Source organism: Hydra vulgaris, chromosome 11 (genome assembly GCF_038396675.1).
Source record: "Hydra vulgaris chromosome 11, alternate assembly HydraT2T_AEP".
Classification (NCBI taxonomy): domain Eukaryota; kingdom Metazoa; phylum Cnidaria; class Hydrozoa; order Anthoathecata; family Hydridae; genus Hydra; species Hydra vulgaris.
The window spans coordinates 52852400-52862500 of record NC_088930.1 but is presented as its reverse complement, the minus strand read 5'-3'; the positions used below and the strand labels follow the sequence as shown (position 1 = coordinate 52862500).

General features: G+C 26.4%; 1 protein-coding gene across 2 annotated transcripts in view; it reads right to left on the bottom strand.

Moving 5' to 3' along the window:
- Positions 1-6840, bottom strand: part of LOC100199481 (HBS1-like protein) — a 130987-nt gene extending 124147 nt beyond the window's left edge. For both annotated transcript variants that reach the window (XM_065809185.1, XM_065809184.1), the window contains exons 1-3: positions 6698-6840; positions 4348-4413; positions 1662-1814 (exon numbers count right to left, since the gene is read on the bottom strand). In XM_065809185.1, coding sequence (XP_065665257.1) covers positions 1662-1814; positions 4348-4413; positions 6698-6740 — 262 coding nt within the window. In that variant the 5' untranslated portion in view covers positions 6741-6840. The remainder of the gene's footprint in view (positions 1-1661; positions 1815-4347; positions 4414-6697) is intronic.
- Positions 6841-10101: the final 3261 nt, after the last annotated feature.

The following is a 10101-nucleotide window of genomic DNA, read 5'->3' as shown; positions in this document are numbered from 1 at the left end:
AAAATAGATGAGGGAGAAAAACTGAGAAAAAAAAACTATTTTTTTTAATTAAATTTTTTAATCAAAATTCTTTTTAAATTATCTGGAAAACTCTGTTTTTATTTTTTTGATATTGCACAATCTGTTAATTAAATAAATCTGGTGTAACTATTATAAAATATTATTTTTCTAATCTATTATTTTTTGCAAAAATAAAACATAAACATAAACGAAGACATTGCAAGAGCTATATGAATTGGTGAAAAGAAGAACAGTACTAGTCCGATATTTTCATGTCGAGATAATCAATGTTCAAGTTTTAAACAGTTATAGCTTATTAACTATTTACTTTGGATGCCAGTAATCTTAGCAGGTGTTTACTTCCATTCCCTAAGCACCTGTTAACATAGTGATTGTTCATAGAAAAAAAGTTGTTCTTGCTACAAAAATTAAATAAAATCCTTGGACAAGTACTATTCTTCCTCACAATCAAATTTTTACGAATTAGGGAATAAAAAAGCTGCGAACTTTACATGAAAAGCTATACTTTATTAAACAAATAAGTATTTAAATTAACAAACAATAGCCATTGCAATAAAAAAAAAAGTTAATTATCTTCAGCAACGCTGCTGGTTGTTTGCCAGGAATATATATTTTTAGAAAACTCAGTTGCGCTGGTGGGTATGTAACATTCCAGCTTTTTTAATATCATTGATCTTTTTTTAATTTATTGCAACTGGTTCCTGATAAACTTTCTTGGTGGGCAGTTGTTGCTCAACTCAACTTATTTTTCAAGTTTAAAAGTTCTGGAACATAGTCCATCAATAAAGTCATGTGTTGTCACATACCCAGGCATTGCACTGTCATAAACAAACATTTTATGATCCAATAGAGAAAATGCATGATTGCTTATGTTGTCTCTGATGAGTTTTGGGGCTTTTTTATAAATAGTAGGCCACCAATCTTTGAAATTTAAAATGTCCTTGTGCGTGATCTTCGTAACCGTAAATGGTTTAAAATTTTTTTTGCTACTGACGATCAAATCAATATACTCATCCGCAAGGTAGATGCGATTATGCTTTCGTATATTTTTTGTATAGGACCAAGTCTCTATCACAAGGAAGAAATGAATGTCCCGACATAGGAATATAAAGATAAATTTTCTTAAAACGTTTTCCAGCTTGTAGAGCTACTAGAAATCGAAAAAGGGTATGATTTTTATTCTGCCCAGGGCAGCCATTAGAGAATAGATAAAGTTCTTGAACAGAATCCAGAATTTTTGTGAAGATATAGTTCTATAGAAAAGTACATACTTCATTTGGGCCTTTTCAGTCCTGTCCTTTGTAGTAAACATAACAGTGGCCCATATTATTTTCCAGATTGTGAATTTTAAAGGTAATTTAATCATTTTTATATTATTAATATAAAAAGAATAATAATGTATAATTATGTTTATATTATAAATATGAAAATAGTTAATATATAATAATATTGAACAAATTTACAATAAATTATACTGGCTTTTATTTTTATTATACATTATAATCTTTTCAATAACTTTTTAAATAACTAAAACAACCTTTTAAACTTGAGTTTTTGCTTGTTTTGTAAGGGCTAAAATATATTTTATATGTTATAATAAGTTATGGTATGTTAAAAAATATATTATATGATTAACCAACCTTCATCTGAGTGGTTTACTGTGGGTCTCTTGTTATCAAAAAATGATTCTTTTGTTAATGGAGCTTCCTCTTCTTCTTCATCAATTTTTTCCTCATCTCCAATAAAGGACGATAATGTGTGATGCTTATCTCGGCGAAACATAAACTCTGCTTCTAAATTTTAAGTATTTCTAATAAAATTAATTTCTATTTAAAAAAAAATACTCTTAAACATACTGAACTCTAATAAAAAATAATAAAACTCTAAGATACATAAATAATAGCACATACTAAAACAAATAATAAAACCTTAAAATACATAACAATAAAACTCTGTTACATGTATAAGAAAAACAAATACATAACAATAAAACTCTGCTACATGTATAAGAAAAATAAATACATAACAATAAAACTCTGCTACATGTATAAAAAAAATAAACAAGTAGTAATAAAAAACTCTAATCATTTTCTGATTTGTTAAAACTATTTATGACTTAACCATGCACTCCACTTCGCATATTCTTTCTCTAAAAAACTTTTTAATCATTTCTATTGGCATTTACAATTTTTTGGTATAATACATTTGCATAACCTCTAATGGTAACAAGCTTCGACAACTTGTATACTTTGATTTTAAATGGAACTTTTAAAATAATAAATTTTAAATGGCTTTACAAATCTATAGATTGTTAAGTCATATATCTAAATAGAACAGTGCTAGATAAAAAATCTGAGAGGTTTGTCATTTTTTTTTATTCTAATTTTCTACCTCTATAAGTCTAAGGTTCGTTTGGTTTTAACTAATTTACTCCCATTAAGACTGCAAGCAACCACTATTTAAGTTGGGACCAGAAAATAAAGTTGTTTAATAGCAAGAAAACCGCAGAAGAAGAAAAAAATTTTAAGTAGAGAAAGCATGAAGACAGGAAAAACCTCAGAAACATGAATGTGCAAGCAACTATAGATGAATAAACGATTTTAGAAGATGGATCTAAAATAGATGCAGTAAATAATAGATGCAGTAAGAACTACTTGCAACCCACAACCACACAAAATTGTCTTGACAATTTGGACATTTTGGCGATTAAGCAATAATTAAGCAATAATAACAATTAAGCAGAAATAACTAATCAAATTAAAATGAAAGAGATGGCAAAAAAATTTGCAGAACTTCAAGTGAGAAAAAAAAATAGATTTCAAAATTTATTTATTTTTTTCACTTGAAGAGTGAAAAAAAAAAATTTGAATTTTTTTTTTTTGAGAAAAGCATTCTGGGAAACACTTCTGTGTTTTAACTTTCTTAACTATTTAATAATGACAGAATCTTTTTTGTTTGTCTGCTGAAAAATGGTATCCTTTTTTAAACACATAACTTTTTTAACACAGAAAGTAAATTATAAGTAAATTGTATTGTCAGAAAGTAAATTATAAGTTGTACTGGCTTTCAAAGATAACTTCAAAACTGTCATATTAAAGTGGTCAGATTTGAATACCGCAGTATTATATCTGACAACATATAAAGAATAGAATATATAAAGATTTTGAAGCTTTTGGAATTGTCATGTAAAACTTAATAGAAAGATTTTTTTCAAGAGCAATAACCCTTGTTTTTTTCGCCTGCATCTAATGCAGACTAGACTTTGCTGATAACAGAGAAAAGAATGACTAGACAATAGCTTGAGTAGTATGAGTGTTCTAATGAGTTTTTATACTGAGAAACTATGACAGGAATGTTGGCAGTTGAAATGTAACATTGTGGAGGGAATATTGACTCTGAGACAGGTTCAACAAATATAAGTTTTAAACAAATAAATAATTCTATTTTGCTATAAACAGGCCTTGTTATAAGACATCAGGCAAAGAGCATATTAAATACGTAAAGAGCAATTTTAGGTTAAGCTATTTACATTAGGCTAAAAACTTTTTTGTTTGATAATATTTAAATAACTTTATAGCTATTTTTAAACTGTATTTTAATGAAGTATTTTTTTTTAACGGTATTTTAATGAAGTAGTCAAGTTTTAAAAACTGTTGTGACAAAAGTTAAAAATAAATTATCAAAATATTTTGCTACAAAAGAAAAATTTATACATTGTTTCAACACTATTGTTTGAATTTTTGTTTGAATTAAACTAATGTTTGAATTTTTATAAAACTAACTTTTTTATCAAAATATCGAAATAATCAAAATATTCAGTTAAAGAAGAAAAATTGTCTTTTGTTTTAATACAATGTAAATTAACAAAATTTATTAAAAAAATAAAAATAAACAGGAACCTAAATGAACATTTGATAACATTATTACATAATAACATTTTTTAAATTGTTTTGAGTTTATTATGCAATTAAACTAGTTTTGCAGTAATTTAATAAATTTCCGTAGTTCAAAAAAGTTATTGACAATAAATATGAATAACAAATAAAAAGAAGATTATGGTCTGCAAATTCCAATTGAGGCAGAAAAAAATTTTAGGCTGTCGCCAATGACTTACACCTCCTTAAAAAATAGTTACCAACTCTGATTTTTTTGTTAATTTAAAAATGTTAGAGGTTGGATGACCATTATCTATTAATTTTTATGTAGGAGACCACAAAACATAATTAAAATAAATATTTTTATTGTATTCTCCTTTATGAATACCAGGACACTAGTTACAAGTGAAACAATTTTTCACATCCAGTAGATGAAACGAAATATATTTACCTGTAGCAGGTGAAACACAATAGTCTACTTCATCCAGAGATCGCCCACCAAAATCTTCACAGAGCTCTAAATAACAAACTATTTATGTTATTTTGAAATATTTGTTTATTTCTCAATAATGATTTGACAGAAACTAATAAACTTTGGTAAATGATGTGAATTTAAAATCTTGATTTTTGTTAATTCTACAAGGATCTTAATTTTGAGCATCAAAATGGTCGATTGTACTTTCAACCATATGATTATTTATAAAATAATAAACTATTTTAATAAATGTGTATGTATATATATAAATGCAGCATTAGATGCACACTAATGATGTCATACTGAAATAAGTAGCTGCGAGGACTTTAGTACATATATCGATTATTTTATAGCCTACTGCCAGTTGAAGTGCTGCTACATCAACTAACAGTTTGGAATCTTTTCTTTCATTATTCTTTATTTTGTATGGATCATATAAATGATCCCTATAGAAAGAGTGGGGAGCTGTAGCGGGAACTCAAGTAAGCAGGTATGGAAGCCAGAAGCGTAGATTTTAAAAAAAAGCTGGAGCCATTAAAAAACTGCTAGCACCTTAGTTCCTTTTAGATAAAATTTTCAATTCAATTTATCAATTGTGTAGAAGATTTCTGAAATGGTCTTCCAGTCATTCTAAATTCTATCCTACTATCTTTCCATATATTCTATGAATTAGATGGTAATGGTATTACCAGTTTTAGCTAAAGCTAGAGGAAAAAACTTGAGAGTTAAATTTCAAAAAAAATTGAAACCGGAGCCATAAGTTAAAAAAAACTTGGAGTTGGAACTGGAGCTAAAAATTTTTTTCTGACTCCTCTTTCTCTTTTACTGTAAGAGTTATTATAAAATCTCTACAATCAGATAGATAAGTAACCGCACAAAAAAATCTATTGTGAACAATAAACTTTAGTTATTTCAAAAGAAACAAGTTTTTGATTAATATTTTTATGATTATTCTGAAATCAAATTTTAAAAGCAAAAATAAAAGAACTACATTATTTTTTTTATAGTTTTTTTTTTTTTTTGCTAATGTTTAACAAATCCTCAAGGTGTCTTAAAATAAGATAAATAAACATACTTTTTTGTAAACTTAGTTTTAAGGTGACTATCACAAAAAAAGATTTTTAAGGAATATTTTTAGGTATTTATTATTTAGTATTGAGTAACCGCTACTAATTAACTCATAAATATCTAACCCATTGATTTATCCGGATTTACAATTAATCACCATGTCATCATTAACTCCATTAAAAAAAGGGAGTTCAAATTAAAGAATGTTTGCAAATTCAACGCCATTTAAATTTAATTAGTTCAAGCAAGGTTCAGTTTTAAACTTCAGGTTAATAAAAAGTGACTGGAATAGCATTAGTAATCATCAGTATCAACTTGATTAAAAGAAAAAAATGTGAAAAGCACCTAAGATGAGGAATTAGGCATAAAACACTTTATTATTCAACAATTAATAATAAATCAAAACCAATTCCAATTATTATTCAATAATTAATAATAAATCAAAACCACATCCATAATTGATTGACAAATCATCAAGATGATCTAAAAAAATTTATTATTTCCAAAAGCGTCAAACTCTCTTGAAAAAGATTTTGGTCATCAAGTTAGCCTATTTTCTATATGAAATCAATTGAAAGAGAGTAGATTCAAAGCTTAGTTACATTCGTGAAAAAATATGTAAACATGTTACCATTCTAAAGGAAAGTTTTGTGGACTTCACAAAATAAAACTTGACAAGTCAAAATTTATTAATGTGAAGTCTAATAAAGCTTAAAAATTATGAAGAAAGATAGGTTAACTCTTACACTCAACAAAACAGTGTCTCAAAAAAATCTAAAGATCCCTAAGAATTTGGACTCAAATTGATCCAAATACAACAAAAAAGATAATTGAATAAATTCAAAATAAACTCACTGAAGTCATTAAAGCTTAAGGTAATTCAACTTAATATTAAAAATCAAAAAAAAAAAATATTTTAATAAATAAAAACTATTTTATTTTCTTTAATATGTATAAAGATCTGTAAATATAAAATTTTACAAAAAACATTTTATATTTTTTGAGAGGCAAATGTAATAATAAGAATACTTAAGAAGTTTTTAAAAATTTTATTTTATTTATACATTTGCAAGCTAATCAAAAATGTATATAAAATCAATAGACATTCAATATATTTAGGATTGATAACTTCTCAAAATTACACAAAACTCCACAATCAAAGTAATAATCTTTATTAAGATTTGTGTTAGGTAACTAGTGAAAAGTGTCAACTATATATATAATAGATATGAATTTAACATTTGCACAAATGATTTACCATCTTCATAACTGATATTTCGAATATTACGGTGTCGTGACATTATGGTCAATTTTTATATCTGAAAGCAAAAAAAAATTTAAAAAACTTCATAATTAAGATATTTTTAACTTATGATACTCATTAATTTATATATATTGTAAAGTGAATTTAAAAAAAAATTATAAGTTTCATAGCTAATAATAGTATTTTATCCTTATAACTCCCTCCTGCAATTCAAGATTTTTAAAAAATATAAAAAAAAATATTCTCAATTTTTTGACAACCTTATCTAACAATACAAATAAATTTAAACACAAAACTTTAAAGCAGATTGAAATCAACGTCCAAAACTTTTTACGAATAGCATGCTGTTTGATTTTTAAACTCATTTTTGTTTATTCATTTTTGTTTATTCATTTATTCAAGACATCTTAGACTTGTTTACATTAATGGTATGCTAGCATAACATTATTGTAAATAAGTCAAAGTTGTTTAGAAGATAGTACAATGAATTATGTTTATCATAATTTTTGGGCAACTTAATTTATTAAATTGATTTTTTAGCTTTTTTTGAGATCAGAGGTCGTCCCGCGTAATTCTCTATAACAATTTTTTTTTTTTTTTTTTTTTTCTTTTTCTTTAATTCATATTCAATTTTTCTATGCTTGAAAAATGCTGGATCACAACAAAACTCCTATGACTTCTACTTCTTTGACTCTTCTTCCTTTCTTTCCCTCTTTTTACTGTTATATTTTTTGTTATTGATATTGTTATGATGTTTATATTTTTTATTTATTTATTTTTTTTTTGCATTATCCTTATGATAATCACTATAATATATATAGATAAATATATAGTAAAATATATACCTATATATAGTAAAATATAGAGATAGTACTTATTATATTACTGTATTTAATATTATTATTACTATTTATTACTATTTATTACTATTATTATTACTATTTATTTTTATTCATTTTTTATTACTTATTATTATTATCATTATTTAGGTACGTGCGTATCTGGCTTTTTACGGCACCGATTTCAAAGTAAAAATGTGTGACCTTTTTTTCACAGCGTGCTCGAAGTCGGTGTGGTAAAGATGTATTTATTTGTCTTTTTTTTTAGAATTTTATATCAGCTTAGACTTTATTAAAAAAGTAGAATGTTTTATCTTGAATAAATTAAGGTTTTTTTTACGTGTAATAAATTTTTCAGTTTTTTTATTGCTATTTAAAATTTCGTTCCTGTTCTGGCACTGCATTGATATCGAAGGCATGTTGGTCCATATTTGAAATTTTCCAGTCAACTGTATAGATCTATTTTCTATGTGCCTGCCAAATTTCTTCAAAAAATATTCATGACCAAATACCGTATTTCTCGACCCAGTGAAGGTACCATTTCCACCTCTTTTAGTGTTACTGTTACTGTTACACTTTATAAAACTGTTTCTGCTATTGCTACTGTTGCTTTTTGTTATAAATTCTGTAGTTTTTTTTACAGTTACCAGTGGTTTTCATTCGTTTTTAAAATTTTGTTTCTGTTCCGGAGGTGCATTAATATTGAAGGCATGTTGGTACATATTTAAAATTTTTAAGGCAACTGTATACATCTATTTTCTATGTGCCTGCCAAATTTCATCAAAAAATATTCATGACCACATGCCCTATTGTTCCGCGCAGTGGAGGTATGTATTTCCACTTCCGTTACATAGTGTTAGGGGGAGGGGCGGTTTTTGACAGTGGAGAATTCAGTATTTTTGATTTTTTTATTCATTTTAATAATATATTTTATTAGAACTGTTATACAAACTTTATTTTTAATAGCCTTTTACTACTAAGGATATTTGGGTTTTCTCTTTTTAAAATTGTTAAATGATGTACACAAAAACTAACAAGTATAATTAAGGTGGTTATATATTAATTTTTTTTTTGATAGCTAGCTCTTTTCACCCACCAAAATTAGTGCAAAGGCAAAATTCTGCCAAATAAAATTTAAAATGCTAAAATTAAAATTGTATAACACTATTTTACGATGATTCTGCATAAAATTCATTAAAAACATAAAACAGCATTTTCTCAGCTTTTAATAAATATAGCATAATAATAATGATTATTATTATGCTATATTTATACCATCATAGGTCTTTACGTGTCATGAGTTTATAACTGTTTGTAAATGTCCCGCACGATTGTATATATACAGTTATTATTAAAGTGGAAATATATTGATTTGATTTGATTTGATTTGATTTGATCAAAAACAAATTTTATTTTAATACTTTGACAATTTTTAACGATTAGTATTACTAATAGTAAGACTTTGACTAGTAAGACTTTGATGACATTGTTAGCGCTAATTGCAAATTCTCCCCCCTTCTTATTATAACTTTTTCTTTTTTTTTTAACTTTTTTTTTTTTTTTTATTTATTGATAATAATAGAGAATTTTATTTTGATTATTATTCATTCAAAAACATATCTAAATCAACGGAAAGCACTATAATCCGACAAAAAAATACACCAAAACTCTAATACTTCCCATCATGAGTACGCAAGGTTACGGGTCGAATTTCTTAATAAAAGAAAAACAGAAATATCCTAATTTTCATAGTAAAATTTAGTAAAAAAGTTTTAAAATTTTAACCGAAAAAGTGTCCTTTTTTTCTTTTTGTTAATTGTCCTTTTGCTTAACTCTAGCTTTTTTTTATAAGAATCAACGCATTTGTAAGTGTTGAATTTTTATTATAAGTTAATTTTTAGTTCAGTAGGCGGCATCAAACACTAAGGGCCGGTTCCACCGCGTGACCGGTGTGACCGGTATCCAAGGTCACACCGGTCACGCGCCGAATCTAATTTATTTTACAAACAAAAATAAAAGCAATCAATTCTCTTGGCAAGTACATTCTATATTTAGCCCACCTTTTAAACCTCGTAAGAGTGAGTGCCGTGAAATACAACTAAGTTGTTGTCAATTTCTTTGATTTTCAACAAGAAATTTATCACCTCTTTTCTATATCATTCTAATTGTTTATTTTATCATCAAAATTGATCTCGCGAAAAATATCTAATTCGATAGACATCAAGCTCAGCATATCTAATCTCTCCTGAAGCATGGTACTTCTCTGCTCATTTGTAATTCGTTATATTTTTACAAACGAGTGCTCCGCAGAACAATTTGTAATCATAAGTGTTAAAAAAATGCGAAGAGTAATTTCGACGTTCGGAAAAACAGATGCAAGGTTGTCATGAAACAAAGTTTCGTAAAGTTCAGAATAAGAGAGCTGAGTTTTTGATGCAAATTTTAATTTGACGTAGCTGCGATATTGACGTAACTTTAATTCGACGTAGCTGCGATATTGACGTAACTTTAATTTGACGTAGCTGCGATATTGCCTCAATTCTGTATGAAAAGTTGTTA